At 43.8% G+C, this 22,706-nt stretch overlaps 1 protein-coding gene across 2 annotated transcripts; it reads right to left on the bottom strand.

Annotated features, from left to right (window-relative positions):
• Positions 1-97: 97 nt before the first annotated feature.
• On the bottom strand, positions 98-21,525 carry MTF1 (metal regulatory transcription factor 1). Of its 2 annotated transcripts, XR_014318947.1 has the most exons (12): positions 21,454-21,525; positions 20,717-21,191; positions 14,337-14,575; positions 13,811-13,942; positions 13,061-13,134; positions 11,879-12,012; positions 10,951-11,028; positions 9,296-9,398; positions 8,188-8,741; positions 7,245-7,311; positions 5,928-6,461; positions 98-796 (listed from the first exon to the last, which is right to left on the bottom strand). XR_014318947.1 is itself a non-coding variant. In XM_082777481.1 (11 exons), exons 2-11 carry the CDS (start codon positions 21,137-21,139, stop codon positions 6,073-6,075), a joined length of 2,193 nt encoding a protein of 730 aa, XP_082633607.1. In that variant the 5' UTR covers positions 21,140-21,191; positions 21,454-21,525; the 3' UTR covers positions 98-6,072. The 2 variants fall into 2 exon arrangements, 1 of the variants encoding a protein (XP_082633607.1); XM_082777481.1 differs by having other exon boundaries at positions 98-6,461.
• Positions 21,526-22,706: the final 1,181 nt, after the last annotated feature.

A 22,706-nucleotide genomic window follows, 5' to 3' on the forward strand; every position in this document is an offset into this window, starting at 1 on the left:
TCACTTCGTGTCCCGATCCTCTCTCTGAGCATTGTGCTCACACTCATCTCCCAAACAACGGATCAGTGCCCTGAGGAAAGACTATCGTAACACAATGTTTAAATAAGCATTTAATTAGGATTCCATTAGTATTAATATTGCTTTCAATTCCAAAAAAGTTAATTTCCACTTCTTTGTAGATATTTCAAAGTACAATATTAACTTCATACAAAATGAGCAATTAAGCAAACACCATTATTTCACATTTTACATTCTTCAAAAAATACAAATTCATATTTACTCTTTTTTTTTTTTGGGTTTTGGAGATGCTCTTCCTTTGGAAGTACTGTACCTGTAACTAACATCTTCACATTGCTCAATGTAAGCACGTTTGTTCCCATGTTTCAGAGTTAAATAAATTCCTTTAATACCATAAACACATTCTTGAAAAACTGGGGTTCGTTTCTTTTCTCATCTCCAAGACCATTGCCCAGCTCCCCGCACGTGTCAAACAAAACGAAAGCAGTGAACAGACAGCCTAAGGTTCTCCTGGACTCCCTGGTCTGACAGTTCTGCAGATGTCGATGCCGAGGACGACTTCAATAACCCGCCAGGCCTGAGGTTAGCGCGGCCCTGCCCGCCTCGCTGATGCTAGTCAGTGTGAAATGGAACAGCAACTGCAACTCTCTCTCTCCAAAACAAGGGTCAGACAGACAGCTCTGGTTCAAAAAGCAAGTGGAAGAGGACACAAAGCTACGCAGCGAGAAACACCAGCTACTGTCAGCTACGGTACTGCAAAAACATACCCTTGGTTTTGCTGAAAAAGATCGTATGAAAAAAATTTCTTGTAAGAAAAAAGTAGAAACTGCATTTATTTGAGAAAGTGTACGCTGCATAATGAACCAAATTTTGGCCAGCTTGCACACCACCAAAAGCATGGTGTGGGATTTTTAAACTAGTTCCAAGAACACACACACTTAGACTATGTACACTACTACATAAATATCCAGTTTAATTTGCATTTCTCAGTGCAGACACAGAATCCAACTTCTAGAACATCGGATATATATCGAGACAAGACGCAAAAAAGTTAAAAGTTCAGCCCTGTCCATGAGTATCAACTACAGGTAACATTTATAAAAACTTGCCATTGTTTCCAAAATATGGTAAGGAGAAAATAGTATACCAATTAAAAACTAGGCGATCAGAAATTTGTAGGGTTTCTTCCAGACATGCTTTTTTTGTTTGTTTGTTTGTTTTTTGCCTTAGGTCCAAATCGACTCTCACAATTCTGTCCAGCTAGCTCAGATTACTAACACCAAGGACTTTCCCCTCGTAGATCTTAACGCATTTTACAGAGAAAGGTTTCGACTTTCTTGTTTTACAGGGAGGAAACTGAGGCACGGAGAGGTTAAGTGTCTTGCCCGAGGTCGCGGAGCCAGCCAGCAGCAGGACGAGGATCCCGACACCGAGGTTCCCCTCTGCTCTACATCCCGGCCCTGGCTGCCAGCTGTTTCCAACCCCCACCCATCAGCAATAGCTCTTCATCTCCAATCAACCCCAAGGTCAATTACGCCCTAACGAATTTCCCCCAGCAGCTCCACAACCAGCAGGCCACTCGTTAATTGGTTCTCCGAGCCGCATTTCTAATCGGTGCAGGAAGAGTACTGTAAACAGTTCAGCAATGTTGCTGCAGTTGCAAAAAAACAAGATCTGGGATGACTGCGGCAGTGCCATCCTCCGTGAAGTAAGGCAGAGAACAGGACATCAAAAACGATCTCGTGAAGACAAATTGTAAAGGTGCAACATGCCTGCTCCAGAACAGCTCGTCACTTCTGTGTCACTTTGGGGGAGAGGGGAGGACGAGGGAGAAGGGAGGAGGCAAGGAACAGGGTCGGAGGCGAGGAACGGGGTCCGGGGAAGGTACTAATTCCCTACAGAAGTGACAAGCAGCTCCCCAGAAAGCGTGAGAGAAAAGGCCTGCTAAAGCACAGTGCTCTCAGTGGGATATTTGCATAGATTGGACGTTTGCTAATGATGCATAATTTCTCTCGGGTACAGACAGGGTAGGGCAACACGTCACCGAGCTCGTCACTAAACACACTCCATCAGACAGACACAGACAGACCGACCACGCGGGACAATGATCTTTAGCTACAAGTATTGCACCAAGTTAAGTGCTCATCTTTGCACACCCCTGTTAACTTTTACTCAGAGCAAAAATAAACTTTGTGAAAGTATATACAAAAGAAATTGCAGCAATTGGGTTAAAGATAAAATAACCTAAAGTGCATTTTAGATACCAGTATGAGGTTCTGCGAACTAGTCTTTCAGGACACAGTTAGCATTACAGAAGTGCCCAATTCGTACTTTGTTCTAAATAATTCAGTACCAGCATTGGAACAGTGCTGATTTTTCATCCCTCTACCAACTATGAGCATGAAAAGCAACTTCTACAGCCTTCAGCTTCATGCCAGGTTTGCTTGCTTGGGTCGCTGCTTGGCTGCCACAGCTACCGACGGTGGTAATTAGACCCCTTTGACATGTTTAAGCTCCTGCACCCATCTAGAAAGTCTAAGGAACCAAGTAAATCCCCACAGGCCACCGAAGAGCAAATCCTTTAACACAGAACGACCCAGAGCAGCTCTGCTCTCTGACTGATCATGAAAGGGATTTGGGAAATGCAGATTTCACAGAGGGAGGGCACGCTGATCTCAGAGGCTCCAGCACACTAGCAGAACGTGCCCCTTTCCGGGAATCCAACATCTTACCAGATCTGCAACGGTAGAAACTCCATTCCTTATTAAAAACCTTATTGTGAATAAATTAAATGCCTGGGCAATGGGCAGAGAAGGGCAAAAAGCTCCCTGGCACCAAGGATCTGAGGGTTTTGCTGTGACCGATGCCTCCCCTTGCCAGCTGCTCACGCACCTCCTCCCAGCCGAGCGTGTTAACGACCACCCCAGCAGCACAGCGATCGCACGGCGCTGGGGATAACACAAGCAGCCGTGTGGGGCACACGCAGCGTGGAACACTCGGGCAAACAGACCGACAGTTAAACAGCAGCACACAGCTCTACGACGCAACGGGCGGGCCGCACAGCTCGTGGCAGAGCAGGCTCTGCGCTCACAGAATCACGCCGCTTGGCTCGTGACAAGCTCTAATTAGTTTCGCCTAAATTGCAGCCCGTCTGACACGCACACGAGAGGGTGACTGCACACCCAAAGCACCTAGAAGTCAGCATGAAGCTGGAACATGTTGCTTTTCCTAAAACACTGACAGGACACAGTAGCTGTGAAGAGAAAGCAGCAGAGGGGTTAACCTCTAATCTCCACTCGGAAAGGATCTAAGCAGCATCCTACTGCTGCTAATTACCACACCTCCAAATTAGCTTCCAATTTCAAAGCCTTTGGTAGATGTTTGACTGATTTCTACCACAAAGGAGTTTCTGAAGATGCTATCTGGCCTAATCACCAAGTTTTAGGTGAACTAAGTCACAAGTAGCAAGACTAGCGAGGAAAAATGCTTCCCTGAAGGCTGGAAAGGCTCGGGAGAGGTTGCCAAACCCCCCAGCTGTCACATTTCGGGGCACATCTGGTACCCTTGTCCCCCTCAGAGAACACCCCATGACTCCAGGGGAACCTATGTGCTCCTGCGTTAGCAGACTCTCTCACACACACACGCACGCACGTCCACGCACCCTCAAACACCGCGATGCCAAGGGAAGGCAGGAGGCCACTCGGTGGCCTCTGCCCCCTGGTGAAGCCCCACGCACACTCCAGGCACCTCTCACGCTCCTTCAAGGCCAAGCTCTACACGAGGGAACCGGAGGACACTGATCCGTGGGCAGACAGCCCCAGCCACGCAGGCTTGAGGCTGTTTTTTTCTGTGTTCGAAGCAGTTTCTTGCTGCCATGCAACCGAACTGCATCACAAAATGATACTGTAGGGGGAAAAAAAAAAGAAAAAAAAACAGAGGGCCACCACCACGCTGTCCTCGAGGGTTACCATGACTAGAACAAAACATCAAATGCTTTGTCAATCCGCAGTTTATGGACGCAGACCTTATTGCTGCAGGACCCACATCCCCTCCGTGATGGGCTGCACAGCACCGCAGCTGAGCCAACGCTCAGACAGGAAACACAATCAGCGCGTTTCCAGTTCAGTTGATGCCCCTAAGCTCGTCACTGCAATTAGCAAAACCCCAAGCGCTCTGCCCTAGTCGAGTGGCAGGACACGCAGCACAGCCTCTCCTCCCTCACGCTCACCCTAGTGGCACAACCCTAGCTTCACCCTTCGGCGCTTAAAAAGTGGAAAGGAAATGTCGGAGAGGTGAGAAGCCAGCCCCCTTCAGCCCGCTTCCATCTGTGCTGTGGCAGTGCATTTGCAAGGGAATCGAAAGAGAGATAGCTGAAGCCACTGTTCTGGCTAAAACCGTGACAGTGACGTTGGTAAGGCTACACAGAGCATGTCACCAGAGGGTTAAAAACCTCCAAATCCTCAGGGATCCTGGGGAGGTCTGGCTGCATTCCTACGATTCTGTCCCCAGCAGGTGCAGAGAGCAGCTTTGATCAAATAGGAGCAAAGAGCAGTGAAAGATCTCTATCCACTAGGAGACTGCATTCCTAAATTTAGTGCACAGAGACACTCCACGTTAATTGGCTTACAGTCGTTATCTTTGTATCTCACTAATAACAACACTGTAAACTGAATAAAGACTATTTAATATTCTTTCCTTTAACACAAAAAGACTGACAGGCAAAGCCATAAAGATGGATAAAACACTATAAAATTACATCTTTTAAAATAATGCAGCATAAATAAACCATTTAGAATGAGACTGCATTTATTGCAACATTACAGGCTTTTTGGTGGAAGGGGGGGTTTGTGTTTTATTTACCCTGAGTAGGTTAGAATATAGACTTTCAGTTTGATATGAAAAACTACTATGTCGTGTAACATCTTTTAGTCAAGAAATAGCCCCGTGCACAAAAGCTGGCATTGCAGTAGGTTGGAGGCAGATTCAGGCAGAAATCAAATAGCTTAACAGAAAGGAGGAAGCGTTTCTGGACAACTGAAGGATAAACTCACTGAATTCAAACGGAATTTGCGGCAAATCGTTCTGGAAATTTTCCTAGGTTTGTTCTTGACAAAAGATGATAGTAACCAGCAAAGGCACCATGCTCCTGATTAAACAGTCAGAGGGCTTGTTTAAGAGGATGACTTGTTTCTGAACAGAGCCAAGTAAATCAAAAGAGCAGCAGACACCGATCTGACTACGTCTGGAACTCACTGCATCCTTCAAAGAGAGGCAAAGGAAACAGACCCGTGAGTCTGAGCGAGCAGGGGCTCCGATTGTGTTTCCGTGTTGTGAAGCAGTGTACCTGCCAACACATCTCAAGTCCTAATGAAATTAGATGAACAGATCTATCAGGAGCACAAGCACCCTGTGCTCTGCTGAAATAAGCTCCCCAAAAATGTCTGTAGGCTTTAGTAATTGTGTTAGTACAATGCAAATCCAGGCATCACCTCCCAACACAGTGATGTGACAATCACATTCCAAAAAAATTGCAGATAAATCACCTTCTACTACAATAAAACCATTTTCTGCTACAGCAATTTCCTTTCCCGGGCTCCCCTTATAGTGCATGGTTAGTATCAGACACAAGAGACAAAAGAAAATTATAGACCCAAGGAGTTGTAACAAAGACCCACTCGCTGCCAGTACCTTAAATTCCAAACATAAGTGATGTGCAATTGGAGACAAACTAACCCCCCTTTTTCTTTTTAAAATCTTTTTGCACACGAGTAACCTTAACTTCCGTGTTCACATATGACAAGCAAAAGTGACAGACAGTGCAGCCAAAACAGTTCATATATAACTTAGCTTTTTTTTTTTTTTTTGACTTTTCTATTTTTTTTTAGATAGATTCTCAAAGATGGATGTACCTGGGATGTGACTAAGATGACATCTGTGAAGCAGAAATAAGCCACAAAACTTCCAGAGAGGAAGGAAAAAGAATCGATCCTTCAGTTTCTGCTTCTAAGGAGAAGGGTTTTACCCTCCAGGTGCAAAAGAAAATCTGGAACATCTTCATTTAGAGAAGCTGCTATTCAAACCAATTTCTTCCTCACCCTGCAGTAGTGCTTCAATTGGAATTATATTGGATGGGGTTTCAGGGCTTTGGAGGGACAGGTAGTCCGATACATCCATGGCACTTAACGTTTCAGTCTGCGAGTCTGAAGGGGTAACTATCTGACTGCTCTGCCCACACGAAGGAGAAGGGGAAGAGGAAGGAAAGGTCTGAGGCTGCAGCTGGGGAGCTGGCTGCTCCGAAGCTTTCGTTTCAGGTGAGGGACATTCCTTCTTACTGGTGGCTTTGTCCTTGGCAGAGTCTCGGCAGGCACACTGACACTGGCAGGCCTCCTCCTGCTTTATAATGATGACAGGAACGCTGAGACCAATCTGCTGAACGGGGCTTCCTGAAGGGGAAACAGAGTTCAAGACACACATAACCAAAGTGCGCAATTCCACCACGGGGAGAGACAAATCACTGTTAGATTTGATCGTATGCACCTTGCAGAAGAGATTACACACTGTTTTTTCAAGCACAACGAATACCCCTAGCAGATGATAAATAAATAAATTAGAGGTGCTCTCTCCTGATGAGCAGCCTGTACAGGTTGAACCCAGACTTAAGAAGCCCGGTCTAAAGAGATCTTACCTATTTTTGACTATGATTGATTCAGATTTGCAATATAATAATACTGTACAGAAAGCACATTGTAGAACAGAACGTCTATGGCTGTGTATCATTTAGATGAATCTTGCAGATAGTACTTACCAAAAACAATTGCTGAAGAACTGATTAAGTTTACCACTTTACTGCCCATTTAATGTCTTCATTTAAAAGAACAGAACACAAATTACGTCCTTGCATTTGTCTTTTGTTCTTCTACATATGTTCCATTAAAACATCATTCTACTTTTATGAAATACTTATTTTTATACAGCACATCTTTTTATAAATCCTACATCTAATTTATGGTTATCTTACAAGTTGTTAGAAAAAATACTACAAGACAGATCTCAGCACAAAGCCATAAGTCTACTGATTGCACTTAAAACCTCAGGAAGATTTGAAAAATTGAACAATTTTCTTCAAGAGTTCTGCAAGCAATCAAATCACCACAAATCCTGGTTAAGATAACACTGCTGCAAACAAGCAAAGAGGGAAAAGAAGGTTCTGTGTTGAACATGCTTACCTGTGTTGCCAGCTACTGGTAATGCAGTGGTAAAAAAAACCTTTTCTACTACTTTCGGAACTTGTGGCTTAAAGGAAAAAAAAAAAGAAAAAGAGAGCATGAGATGATTCGAAACAAATTTCTACTGTTCAACCTCCAAACAGCTGCAAGCAAAAGAAACATAAATACACGCTTTCCAAAGAGAACACGTGGGAAAACTAATAAAAAAATTAGCATTTGGTTTGGTTCCCTGCTATGTTCTGGCTATTCCGAACCTAAGAGTAATATTTCAGTAGTCCTAAAGATGGGGAGTAATCTCCCTTTGCACTACGTGCCTGTTATCACAGCTTGTTTTGACAGCTGAATGACTGAATTCTTAAAAAAATTGCCGTGCTTGCTCATACTGCTTGTACTTGCAGCCTTTCATTCTTACTTATTTGCAACTGACAAAACCTAAAGTTGATAAAACACAGTCTTCAATATCCAGATTTAATGCAGAACCAGAAACATCCCATTTTCCCAGAAAACGTATTATCTTTATGAGGCTGCATTACAAAGAGACAGAGATTACAAAATGTCTGAATGCTGAAATTTTACAGTGTCTTTTGTACTTGTCAAAAGGAATAGAATAAAAAACATATTCTCAGGCCATATGGTGCAGTGTCCTGGATAAACCAGGTTGCTATCTTCTGTGAGAAGTTTGTCACTTGGGAAAAGAAGGAGAAAACAAGATTTCTATGCCCTTGGAATTTCTCTGCCTCTATTCTCTATTTATTTCTCTATTTTAGGGGCTGCATTGTTGACGTTCTTATCAATATTAATACAATAAGCTTTATATAATACTGCATCCTGGTTTGGATCTTACAATTCCAGGTTTGATCCCCTTTTTTTTTCCCAAGGGGAAAGACTCTATGAGGAACAGGGATGGTTCAAGCTGTTTCAAAGCTAAACTAGATATACTAACCATTTGTTCTTGGCTTTGTGGAGAACCAGTGGCACCATTTAATATCCATTGCAAGTTTTGCTCTCCCATGACAATGCTGGACTGTAGAATAGCGGTGCTTTGAGAAGGAGTAATTGTTATAGTTGGATTACTGGTCAGAACAGAGTTCGCACCAACAGGCACAGTCTGAACCACAGCTGGCAGGGGTTCAGTGGCACTTGGTGCTGTCGGGGCAGGAGCCCCAGCAACCACTGAAAGTCCTTGTACAACGGGCTGCGGTGGTGTCTGAGTGTGCTGCAGGAAGTCTTGGTGACTGGCTGGAAACTGTGTGCTGTGAGGAACAGGCACTTCTGGGGATTGTAAAACAGTTGCAGGATTTCCAAATGCAGCTTGCTGTGAGCTGGTTCCTATGGAGGGAGCAGCGGGTGCTGCTGAGGCTTGTAGTGCTGAATGCGAAGGCTCAGAGATGCCAAGCTGCAGTACGAGTGGAAGAGACAACGATGCTGAATCTCCTGCAGAAGGCGGAACAGCAGTGACTGAGTCTGCATGACCATTAAAAGCTTCAATCAAGGCAGCTGCCAAAAGAAACAAAGAAAATATATAAATACCTCAATTCTCATAATGGCTGAATAAACAACCTTTTCAATAAACTTATCAGCTAGCTAATAGATTTTTGCTCAATAAAGCACTACCACTTTGAGCTCAAAAACATACAATACTAGGCAATGAAATCTAAAAGTAGGTCCAAATTCAGGAAGCTGATAACACTGATTGATGCACATTAGCTGATCAATCCCCTCAGCCCTCTCTCCAAAGCATCAGCAGGCTCATGCAGCTCCATCAAGAGAGGAAGTTCAAAGATAACACAGACATGAAGTTCAAGAACATCACTGTACAACAGCCTGTGTAAATACATGGTCAGTTCCCCTGTCACTGCCTGTGTTACACCATCCGTGAATGTATTTCAACACAAAAATATTTCAACACTGAAGCTGAAGTTGTCGGTTTGCTACTTAAACTTATGTGGGGCAGTAGTTTTCAGTCTGAGTTGCTGATTCAAACACTTGCACGCAGAGAGGGAAAACTGTCAAAAAACTCTCTCTTAAAATAGTGCAGAAACAATTTGTACCTGTCTGCTTAGAGTCTTCCTGATTTGTGGTATTATCTGGGCTCTGAAACATCGACTCAAAGATACTTGCTGGTGAGATTGTGCTCAGGTCTTGTCCATGTGTCTGGCAAATAGAAAAGACAGGAAGATATCAGATAACATTCCATCTCAGGTCTCCATAAACTTTGCACGAATCCCAGGCAGCCAACATATCAACGTCAGAAACACATGCCCAGTTAACCAGCCACCTTCAGGAAAGGTACATAGTTCATGTACCTAGCATAAAATGTAAAATGACACTTAGTTTTTATTACCCAAAATAAAATTTACCAACATAATGAGCAAATCCTTACAAAAATAAGCAAAGCCTTTAAAAGTCAAATACATTCTTCTCATTTATACTTTGTTCAACCTTTATTTACTATAATACTCTACTAGAAACTGAAACAGACATTAATTTGGTCTTGTTTTTTTTTTGCAAAACCTCTTCTGGAGCAGAAATAAAATAACTCTGCTTAGACTATATTCTGAACTATGCACTGCTGTCACCCACACTGCTATCAGAACAGAATATATTAAAAACCTGCATGCTGCTTCCACGTGGAAGCACAAAATAAGGACATACTCTCATCAGCATATAATTTTCCTCCATGTAAAATTTAAGCTCAGTCAACAGTTAACTGCAAGCAAGAACAGCATTATGGTAAAATCAGATGCTGAGCTTTTAAAACAGCTTGATTTAATCACTGCGTATTTTGGAAGAAAATCCATCTCTTTCACTTGGCTATTCTGCTGTTAGACATCAGAGCCATTGCAACAAATAAGCCAAAGCTCTGTGCTGAAAGTGCCAGTAAAGTGCAATTGCTTCCTGAACAGGCTCTTCAAGTACTTACAAGTTTATTCACAGATGTGTTTGTGAAAAGATGCAATCTATTTAAACAACACCTGGCAGCTAATATTTAATAACCTAATTAGGTGACTGTGTCACTCAACAGATTACTCTATACAAGTGACCCAACTTAATACCTAAAACCAAAATCTAAACAGGAAAGACCAGGGAACAAATCCAAACAGTGGGGAAGAAGATGGTTTAAACATGTCCTACTAGTTCTGCTGCAGAATAAGTTTTTCCTTTTCAGTAATAAAGATCTTACTCAGCTGTATAAAAACAATAGCTTGCCTTAATATTTGCTTATCTGTATTCCTGTCTGAAGCCTTCGAGAAGCGAGCTTGCCATGCTTAGTCTTTACACGTATAAATTCCCCCACTGAAGCACAAGAAACATGCTGGATAGTGTATCAGCTAGCTACCTGTTTCATTCACTGTTCAGCCAGCTCTAATCCTACAGCTCAGAGCTGATCATAGCTACATCTCTGGCATATATTGGGTAGTACCATAATATCTAATTTGTATACACTATTCACTTCAAGCTGATTCATTTTGACCAAATGTTATTTTCATATTGAAAATGAATGCTAGAGTTATTTTATTTTGTGACACAATATGTCTCTTCCACTAGCGAAAGGGAAGTCTAAAGGAGAGCATGCTGGAGCAAGTGAAACAGAAGCAACCAGTCATACATATCTAATCTGTGTTCCACTCAACAGGACAGATACGTTGCTAGGAAAAAACAAAACTCAAATTATGGGTGAGGCAATCCAGGGACAGTAACTCACTAGATTAGAGTTCTCCCGTAGTTCTGAATCTGTTGATATGAGGCTTAAGTCACTCAGACAGAGCGAGTGGCTTGTATCCTGTAAAGAAGAAAAGAAATGGGGTTAAATATTAAACAATAGTGGCAGAAATGTTTCTAATTACTTTTTAAAGTTCATACAATATAAGCAGAGCTATTCTGTCTACACAGATTTTTTGTTTTGTTTTGTTTTTACCTATGGATGACCCGAGTCTCAGTTCTAAAATCTAAGGAACAATATTGCTAAGCAAAACATATTTAGCTGCTCTCAAGGATCTTAACATCTCCCACATTGCTTTGCAAAAAAATTAAGCAACCTAGAACTCCAAATTAGCATATGAGCAAAGCAGCCTGTAGAATATAAAAATTCAAGTCATTAACAGTTAGTGTTTATTTTACTTCACACACATATTACGAAGTGTTGAGTGAAATATTAGAATCTACAGGGAATAACTTGATAATGTATACAACTGCCTATATGCTTGTGCCAGTACTTGCTAGTCATCCAAGCAGCAGCAGCTAATTTTAATGTGATTAAAATGAATACACAAACTTAGACGTGCTTTTCTAAATAAAACTTCGTAACCACATGCCATGCTACAAGTTTCAGAAATGCTGATGCCACTCTTTATTATCAGTGTGCTGTGAACACAGCCTATGAAAAGAAAGTCTACACTTCCACCTTGAATGCCAGCAATTTCAGAATTGAAATTGAATTTTCAGTTCAAAAAATAAAGGCCACCACCAGTGACTTCATGGGAGATAGGCATCGATTAGTTATAATTTCTTTTGAAAATCTCAGCCTTAAATGTTACACCTTTAAAACAAGTTACAGACCAAATAATTTTTTTCACCAAAGGAAGGTTTTGTCTCTACCTAAAACAGAAACATTAGGAAGAAGAGCTACTAACCTCAGACACATTGTTATTGGGAAGTGCATTATAGGAATGTCCTTTCTCATGACCTTTCATGTGACTCTTGAGACTATACTGTGTACTGAAAGTCTTCTCACAGCCATTACTGGGACAGAAGAAAGGTTTCTCCCCTATAGGCAGCAAAATCCGGACATAACAAACATACAAGCTTACATAAGATACTTTTAAAGCACATAGAATAGCAGTAGTATTTTATACAAACACGGTTGTTTTTCTCCAACACAACTTGTTATTACAAAAAGTGAAACCTTAGCATAAGTTAAGTATATTCAAACTCTTTCTGCACCAGAGCACATCTTGGTAGGAAAAAGAAGTACCTTGGTTTCTGTACAAATTGCTACTTACAGCCAAACCAGCAGCACCAACAGCTAACTGAAAGAGCAGTTCCTTAACTTGCTATCACAATGGCCCTATTCAAAAGACTGGGTCCCACCTTATAAACAGTCTTAATAATACTCTGCAAAACAGTAGGTAATTACTATACGACATGTTGGAACTTGTATGAATAGATTTGAGAGTCGCTATAATGCCACATAACACATTCGTCATTCTTGGAAAGAGGCTTGTAAATAAAAGGTTCCATTTTATCAAGTGAACTGACACAAGAACAGAATGTTTAATTTCTGTGCATCACTACTGAGACATCTGTGAAACACGCTGATGAAATTCAAGACCTGTCAGGCATAAATGGAAGTGACTTTTCTCTGTGGTTCAGCTTCTTTGTTCTCAGCAGAAACATGAGCTGAATTTTTTATTGTCCACCCATTTTTTCATGTTATCATGTGCTTGACACAGGTCATAGAGGAGAATCAGAATACATTCCTAGATATCTCCAGGAAAGAAGTGATTTATAGCTGACTCACTAAGTTACATCTATTTGCATAGCTGTATTTAAGAGTCCTGAATGTATTGCGTAACTTAAAAAATAAAATCAATGGTGCCAAGACTGATCTAGAAGAACCTTTCTTTTTTTTTATGAACTACATCGAAATGTAAAAAAATAAATAAATACAGCACTGCCTGATAGGAAAAATGTGTAGTTAAATGTCCCTGATAGGTTATTTTATATGCAAGTTTAAATACATATTGAGATTCTGAGAGTTAGTATAAACTGCACAGGCTCAATAAAATAAAATAAAATAAACCATTGGGACTTACCAGTATGTGTCCTAACATGTGTTTTGAGGTGGTGGCTTGCAGCAAAAGCCTTTCCACAGCCGTCATGCTCACACCTGAATCAGGGAAGAGTTAGAATCAGGCTCCTTTCATGCATTTGTTACAACCTCATGTCATGTTCATGTCACAGGACTCTGAAAGGGGGCCTGCCACCAGTCTCTGGTAGTACCAGGTACGTCCCTACAGCTGCTATGCATGCTGCACAGACTTATCTTAAAGAATAAAAACAATGGTACCAAGACTGATCTTAGAAGAACCTTTCCTTTTTTATGAACTGCATCTAAATGTAAAAAAAATAAACACCACAACACTGCCCAATAGGAAAAATGTGTAGTTAAACCTTGCTAGGTTATTCTATATGCAAGCAGAACTCTGAATGTGACTTTAAAAGTCAAGCATAACGTCGTCATTTGGGGTTGTGGGTGTCTCCTTCATGGAATAAACTCTGCATCACATCACACATACACCAATATGTTTTATAATCGTGCTTATCTTGCAATACACTTACGTCCAAAAAAATTCTCCTAGCTTGACTATTCCGGTCACTTGAAGACAGTTATTTCACCCACTTTTACAAATAACTAAGAGCACTCTAGAAGAAACATGCTCAAATGCTAGCCTTTTTTTTTAATGGGAATAATTTTTCATTAATGACAGTAATAGCTGCCATTTGGCACAGGTGATCCATTACAGAAGTTCTAGAGAAGCGAAAATTGCCACCCAGCAACCTACCGAAATGGCTTTTCTCCTGTGTGTGTTCGAATGTGCTTCCTCAGGTCACTGTGCGTTGTGAAGTATTTACTGCAGCCTTCTGATTCACAGTTAAATGTTTTCCCTGTGTGAAGCCTCTGATGTGCTTTCAACCTAAAAAGCATGCACAAAAAATCCCTTTTATGGTCTGTAGTACAAGCCAGCCCCTCTCTGAGGCAAGCAAGCCATTCATTTAAACGTGAGGACAGGATTAAAGCTTAATGGAAGTAATTGATACCACTCCCAAAGTCCTCACACAAATCTGAGAATTCCTTGGTTTTGTGCAGCATCTTCAACACTACCACAAAATAAACAAACTATGTTATTACAAGTTAATCATCCTGGATGGTTATACCATCTTGGTATGGCTTTTTCACTTTTTGTGGAGTTTTTATTTGCATCTGTACTTGGAAAAATAATAATTGTATTCAGACACAAACAACAAGTAGATGTAACTTGCAAAAAGAGCAGCAGCCACGTCTACATGAAACACGCAGAGAATCCCTACCTATACAGTGTATTGAATGCCTTTTCACAGCCCTGCACATCACATTCAAACGGCTTTTCCTTAGTGTGCACTCGAACGTGGATTTTGAGGCTGTAGGAGGTAAGAAAGGCTTTGCCACAGCCTTCTTGATTGCAGACAAAGGTGTATTCCCCACGGTGTGTCTTTTGGTGAGTGCGCAGGTTTCCGGCAGTGCTATAGGTGCGCGGACAGCCCTCGAAGGTGCACTGGTATCTCTTAACCTGGGAGACAAAATATTGTATGCTTAATTTTTAAGCATTTCTAGAATCCAGGCAGGGTAGAACGCCAGTTAAACATCAAAGACGATGCGATAGATTCTGACTTCAAAGGCAAAAGGGGGGAGGGAGGGGGGAATTGCAGTTTAATCATCAGACTAATTAATACATCTGTTGTACTATGCGAAGAAGAGTGGCACACGTCGGAAAGCAGGCTGACCTTAGAGAACAATAGGAAACTAATAGAAGAGGGGGGAAAAAAGGGAAAAAAATAATTCAAAATACATCTAGTTAGAAATCAATAGCTGAAAAGAACCCTAATAGGCTAGCAAACCACCTGTATTTCACTCCGGTGCTTACAGCAGAGCTCCTATTAATGGCTGAAGATAAAGGAAGATGAACCCTAACACCCTGAATGAGAATCAAAGTTTCCAAAATCTCCTACAGCCTCCATCAGACCATTTATTACTTAATTTTATCTCAAAGGCAGCCTTCGTTGTGCTTCGTTCTTCTCTTCTGCTTTGACTTAACCAGTAAATGGCTGAAGTGCAGGGACTCAGGCAACGTGCTTTCCATCACAGGTCAGTGTCACAGATTCTCAGCCAGCGATCTCCATCACCAGGCAGCAGTTTCATACTGGACTAGGTCTGACAGTCTTCCCAGCCTCTACTACAGGCAGAAAAAAGACCACGGAAGAAGCTTCCTGTGTGCAAGTCATAATGCTTAATTAAATCTCAATCTCTCTTGTGAAGTAGAAGGAATAAGCCATCTGATATGCTCGAATAATCTCCCTCCAACATTAATTATCAGACTGACGGCTTTCATTTGACTGCTGCCGTTGAGAAACCTTAACATCTAAAAGTAATTACAGAGCCCAGGAGAGGAGTTGATGGCTGACAGGCAAGCAGCAGAAGAGCATTCCAAAAGATGTTGATTCTGAAACGTTTAAAAAGGCGATGCAAAGTCACAAGAGAGGAGCAGAAACTTGCAGATCTGGTAGTGTAATGACTAGACAGGAGAAAAATCTAGCAGGACAGTCAGCAATCCTCTTTTCCAAGGTACAACCTGACAGTACCCAGTATTGCTGCAAAGACGAGGCTACAGACCGTCTTTAAAAAAAATTAACAGATACCGAATTGTGGGTTGATACCAGGAGAAGTGGATGAGCCTGTACATGACACATAAACAAGGGTTTCCACCCATCTCGTGTCTCAACAACTGCCCTTCACTTTTTGCTTTATATATACGCCCATCAGAAAAGAGTGTTTGAAACTCATTGTTTTATTACCACAGATGGGGGTATGAAAACAAACTAACACAGGACCCCTTGACCTGTGCTCGGGTAAGTTTAAAATCACTTTAGTTGTAGTCACACTCCTGTCAGAAATATCTGGCACTTCGGTGGGTGCCATAAGCAGCCAGACAGCAGAAGCACATTGTTCTTTTGTGCCTAGGAATTGAGTATTTGTTAATCCTTTCATAAAATAAGTAATTTGAGTAACGCTTTGTGTAATACCACATCAGTGAAGGAACAGACCCTCAGTAGGAGCAGTATGAGATCTCCAAATGACTCCACACCACACTGTTTTGCCCCAAACTCGTCTCCCATTCACGTTACACAATGTCATAAGAACAAGGAGAATGGAGGGGATCTGGGACACATTATATATGACGCTAGCAGTTGTTGGCACTGTTGAAGACTGCATCAGTGCTAGAGGGTCCGAAGGAAGGTCCAAAGTAGCAGCCCTTAGTGCTGTCAGGGGAGCCACACATGCTCAGCATTTCCTCTTATGAACATGACTGCTAGATCCCAACGACGCGAGGACATCTAAATAGCCCTCCAGGAAGCAGCATGGCCAGACAGTGCCCAGGCATAAACACAAACACCAATTTTAATTGGGATTAAGGGCAGATAAATGAATAGTAACACCGACCTATTTTCCTTGTTTCGCAGGGTATGAAATTGTTAGGATGTGATTCAAGAAAGATTTATAAAACGTGAGTGGACAGGAGCTGCAAAATCTCTTGGGTAGTCTCGAGCTGTAGCCTCTTGTTGGTACCACATCTGCAGGCTGGCGTTCACCTACACCTGCTTTTGATAAAACCTTGTTGTTTGGAGGACATTACAGCAGGTTACATGTACAAGAATACAAATACCCTAACTATGACACTAGAAAGACCTGAGTAAATTAACTAGGAGCAGTTTTCATTCTGGGTAGCGCTGACTTGACTCCTGCCTCATGAATATCTGATGCTAACAGCATATTGCTCACTGGAGCTGAGTTTTCCAAGCTTTAATATCAACGCTCGTCTCACTACGTGATTAATCCAGGGCGAGACTTTACTCCGAACTGGAGCCTCGAGCTGACAATTGCTCAGCCAAGCAGCTGCTCTCCGTGCTTCTCCAGTTGTGCATGACAGCTGACAAACATTATCCCCCAGAACTGTAGCCACCGTGAAAGACATTTAGCTATCACAAAACTCAACGGGGAGGAAAGGAGAGCTAAAGAAGTTACGTAGGATGCAGAAGAGAAAGAACAGGTTCAAACTAAGCTTTTTGCCATAGATGCAGAAAGAATATGGGTAACTGTCTCACAGTAAGGGACTTCCTAAAAACTAGAGCTCAGAAGTCTTACCAGACTAAAGACTTTCCTTTTTCAGAATACCATCTCCTTTCAATCCTTACTACGTTTCCATCTAGCACTGGATAAAGGATTTGGTTTCTTGCTTTGTTTTTTTAAAAGGGACACAGAAGAGGACCTACTGTACACTTAACTGCAAAAGCTTTAAATAATTAAAAAAAAAAAAAAAGCCAGTGGAGACATGATTCAGTTTCTTCTGACACTGTGTTTGTTTCAAGAGTTTTCCTTTTATTTCTAAGGACACTAGCTACCTCAGCTGCTCTCCACACAGGAGAGGTGATGAACTCTTGGGAGAACACGTAATGAAGTGCTATGGTTGCACTCAGGACTTGACAGCCTACCACGAAATTCACAGGCTGGAGCTCAGCCTTTCTCCTCTGACCCAAGCTTTACTCTAAAGCATTCCACTTCCTACAGTTTTTCTAACCCAGAAATGCACGTGTGTGACTGCCCTGGCAGTGGTGTGCTGCACCAGAACCTGGTGTCAGCGTGGGCACCTACAACAGCACATGATGTTCTCCCACCCAAGGAAATTGAAAAGTTTTGGAGATGTTTGCATTCTTATCTAGTTGCTTTTAATAATACGAAGTGGTCTTGAGAGAAGGACAGTAATTTAACTGTAAAACAACCCACCCTCCAAATCAGCTGAAGTTGGTAACAAATATCTGGGCATTACAACAGTTACAAAATAATTAAAATTTGGTTGTGTGTTGCGGCTACCAAAACACAAGAGCATGGGCTGATAAAACACAGACACAAGGGCAGAAAACACATTTTATTAGATCAACGCGTGCGTGTTTTATCTTCAGGGGTCATCAGATTCAGCACGGTTTGTATCAGTACTGAGGGAAATGCTCCCCTTTGGAGTGTTAAGGCAGCTGCTGGGGAACATTTTACACAGCGCATTACAGGATATCTCATAGCAAAAGGGAAGCAACGCAGATGTGAGCTGCCTAAAAATCAGATGAGGAGTCTAAGAAACCTTCTGTGCATTTGCGTTTACGCCTAGACAGTGAGAGGAAGAGGAGGATATTTATTAATTAGTGATTAAGGATCTGGTCCCTGGCTGCTGATGCACTTCTCAAAGGAAGGTGGTGACAATTCCAGTTTAACAGCGGGACTATGGCAGAGGCCTTGCAGTCCCCCCCTTTTCTCAGAGACTAAATCTTTATTGCACGAACAGAAGCAATATTAAAACCACATTATAAGTGAATAAGACTTGTAGAGCAGCAAAGCATTTAATTCTCGTCTCACATTAGGAACTTGAGCACATCACACGCGCCTTACATACAGAACGATGCAGATGCTGACCGCGAAGGGCTGGTGGTTCCAGCACTGGGAAGATGGGAGCAGCGCCACACGCAAACAACAACACAGAAACACGGCAGTGATAGAAACCACAGATGGCTGGGACACGGAGCACACAGAAATGGGTTGCTTTGGAGATAAAGGCCGGGGCTGTAGCACGTACACTTCTTGCAGAGGACAGCGTGCTACGCAGGAGATGCATCAGAGGGAAGCTGGAAGAGGCTTCATTAGGCTTAACGAAGCATTTGCCTTACAAGTAGGAGCTAATTGTCCAGTAATCAACAGGACTCGCAAGAGCTGAGCACATCACACTGACCAAAGGCCACTTAGGTTGCTGTTTGCCTTTATTTTCAGTTCTAGAGATTCCCCTTAAATTATATTTTTTCCTGTGTCAACACTGAACAAAAGCAAATCAATCAAACTGAAACAGAAGACTACAATCACGTGTATTTCCACAGACAATTATGAGAGACGCGTATTGCAACACAAGGAAGTTGAAGGGATTAATGGAGTGTAACAATTTCCCTTCATAGGTCTCCAAGATTGACTTGAAAGTTTAGGACTTTAAAGCATTCCTCTCAATTGTTAGAGCTGCCTCAGATGTTTTGGAAGTACCCAAGAATCAGACTGCTGGCACTCAGAGCTGAGCCAAAGGCACAGGAGTATTAAAGCTTCCTCCTGGCAACTTAACAAGCATCTGAAATAATGGAACTAAAAAGGGGTTTGACAAGACAGAAGAGATTCTGCTTCCTCAGGGCTTATTTCCACTTATTTCAAATTACGGCATAATTCCTTCCCCCAGCTAGAAAATTAAGCTAAGAGTTGGAAAATAAATTCAGATAAAGAACTTCACCAGGCAGTTCCAGGTCTTGCAAGCCTTTTAAAAAAGGGCAGGGTGAAGAAATAAAGCAGGCTAATCGCATGGGTAAAGTCATCACCACCAATTCAGCTAGCACACACTGTTCTCACACATTGCAGACTGCAAGCTGATCCTTCTACAAAAAGGAAAAGAAAATACTGGCATGACTGACACACCAAAATTAAACACTTCAGCAGCTAAGGAGGCAGGATTCAGCAGCTACAAATACGAATAATTGAGTAAAAGAAATTCCTTAGACTTAAACGGGTTTACAGAACAAACCTGGGTCCAGAATTTTGTGACTAATCGTGAAGCCGACCTCCCACAGCCACATTTCCTTGCTGCCGTGTGAGTGATAATCAAGGTTCCCTGCTAATCTAAATTATTCAGAGCATTCAAACCTAGCTTCCTTCCTAACAAGGGCTCATTTCTGCAATCCTCGCTCACACTATCAGTTACACAATCAGTCAATGCTTCTACCCCCAGTCCTAGCAGAGACACTTGAATAAATTTAACTCGAAACAAGGTCCAAAAAAGCAGCACTCGGTTGTTACAAACGCCTTGGCATTGCAGGCAACTTTGCATTGCTTTTGCACCTAAGCAGTAAGAAACCTCCAAACTTTCACCACTCTGCATGCAGGCAGAATTCATCAGGGAAACAGAATTAAAAGGAGTTTCTATTTTAACTATATAAATTTGCTTCAGCCAGTACTCTGAAGTTTCTTCTCAGTTCCCCCGTGAGTGACACAGTAAAGCTATGAAGCAATTTTAAGTTTAGCACCTTCAGCTTTGTATTTTAGCTATTTCAAATAGGGCAGAATTTAAATGGCGATTTGGATGTGCTTTGCTCAGGAACAGGGATCTCCACAGAATAACAGAGTTCACGTTCTTTTTACCTGTCTCTGAACTCAGAAGATAGTTCTCCAACTAATAAAAGGCCACAAAAAAAAATCACACACACTACAAATGCAAATGGGTTTTTGTTGCCACATTCTCCTGTTATCTAGTGTGTCACCAGATATGAAGAAATACTTCCTGGCTGCTTCACAAGAGAGCAGCAGGGCATGAAAGCGAAAACTGATGACGTTTGCAGCTCTGCTGCTGATACACCAACCTGTGGGACACGGTCACGCCTACCTCCACGGGGCGCTACTGTCACTAACAGCAACAGCCCGTGTAAGGAAGTGACTGCAGAGAACTAACTAGACACGAACCTTTAAGAACAAGGGAATCTGCTGCCTGCCTCCTGGCAGAAACATGTTTTCAAAGCATTTGAGGTCACCAGCTAAAAACTACTCAAAACGAGCACAGAGTCTAGAAACGTTTTTGGCTACTTACTTCTTTAAGCTTGGTTTCTGGGCATTCAGACTGCAAAGTGAGTGTTGCTCCTTCGATATTTCGTGGCATAGGAGTCGAACCAGGATTTATCGTCAGGTGAATCTGATCCGGAGAAATTATATGTTGCACGTAACCCTGGGACATTCCTTCATGATCTGCTATTAAATGAAATCCTTCTTCATGACCCTCGGGTAAAAAAGGCAAGTGATCGCTACACTGTCCTTCATCCTCATCGTCCTCCAACACGCCGTGGTCCTGCTCTATGAGAACAGTCGTCCTGTCGTACACCGTCCCGGACGAGGAGGAGACCAGCCCGTTTTTAGCGGCGATAGTGGCGAACCTCATCCCGTTGTCCTCCCGGCTCAATTCCTCCTCCTCCGCCTCGCAGCACAGCGCGGTGCCCTCGGGGCTGTTCTCCCCCATGGCTCCCCCGCCGCTCACTGCGACATCCTCAGGCCGGGCCGCGACAGCTCATCTGCAACAGAGGAGCAGGACGGGGGGGGTCAGAAGGGGCCGGGCCAGGCCTCGAAACCCCCTCAGGGCCCCTCAGGGACCGCCGCGGGCGGCGGCACCGGGCCGCGGGCGGCTCCTCACAGATCCCCCCCCGCCACCGCCGCCACCCCCGAACCTCGAGCGGCCGAGCCCCGCCGGGAGCCGCCCCCAGGGCTCTCACAGCGTTCTCCCCCCGCGCCCCAAGCCCCGGGGGCCGCCCCCCGCCGCCCCCCAGCCGCGCTCACCGAGCCCCCGGCAGCGGCGGCGGCTCCTTCCCCGCCCCGGCGGCACCATGATTCCAGCGCACTCACTTCCGCTTCCGGCCGCGCGCGGCACGCCGGGAGCGCCGCGCCCCGCCGCGGGGGCTCGCGGGAAAGGGGGGAGGGGGGGTGGGGCCGCGCCCCGGCGCTCGGGCTCCGGGGGTGAAGGACCCGGGTTCGAGTCCCGAGCAGCGCCGCTGTGAGGTAGGGGCACACAGAGGTGTAGAGGCACAAAATGTCCCCAGTTGGACCCGCAAGGGTCACCGAGTCCAAGTCCTGTGTGCTTTGGGTTCCGAGGGACGTTAAAGCTCACCCAGCTCATAGAAACCTAGAATCGTTAGGTTGGAAAAGAGCTCCAAGCTAATCTGGTCCAACTGCCCCCATCACCACCCCCTGCCCCTGTCCCCCAGCACCACGTCCAACCTCTCCCTGAACACCCCCAGGGACGGGGACTCCCCCACCTCCCTGGGCAACCCGTCCCAACGCCTGAGCGCTCTTGCTGAGGAGAAATGTCTCCTCATTTCCAGCCTGAACCTCCCCTGGCACAACTCGAGGCCGTTCCCTCTGGTCCTGTCTCAGTTCCCTGTGAGAAGAGGCCGCCCCCAGCTCCCCACCCCTTCCTTCCAGGCAGGTGCAGAGAGCAATGAGCTCTGCCCTGAGCCTCCCCTTCCCCAGCCCAAACATCCTCAAGTTCCCTCAGCTGCTCCTCACAGGACTTGTGCTCCAGGCCCCTCACCAGCTCTGCATCCCTTCTCTGTTCATGTTCCAGGGCCTCGATGTCCTTCTTGTGCTGAGGACATGGGGACGATCACCTCCCTGCTCCTGCTGTCTGCACTATTCCTGATACAAACCAGGATGCCGTTGGCCTTCTTGGCCACCTGGGCACACTGCTGGCTCCCGTCCCCCTGCCATGGTGGGGGGAATATCTTTGAACCATATGCCTGAGCACAAGAAGCTCCAGCTGAGGTCATAACTGGTGCTCAGCTCATCTTGTCCCTGCCTGCAGCTGCCCTGGCTCAGCAGTGTGGGCATCAGCCAGCAAATGTTCTTGAAACGACAGGTTTGCAAGAAACTGGGTTCTTTCACTTTGACTGGATCACTGCCCCGTGGTGCTGCATGTTCCCACAGGGTTAGAGTACTGGGGAAAGCCCAGAAATATTCACATAACACATCTGCTTTGCTACCACAGCCAATGTGGTACTGTAAGTACTATGGACTGGATCACCTCCCTGCCTTTT

This window comes from Aythya marila, assembly GCF_965140915.1.
Source record: "Aythya marila genome assembly, chromosome: 22".
NCBI classification, from domain to species: Eukaryota; Metazoa; Chordata; class Aves; order Anseriformes; family Anatidae; genus Aythya; species Aythya marila.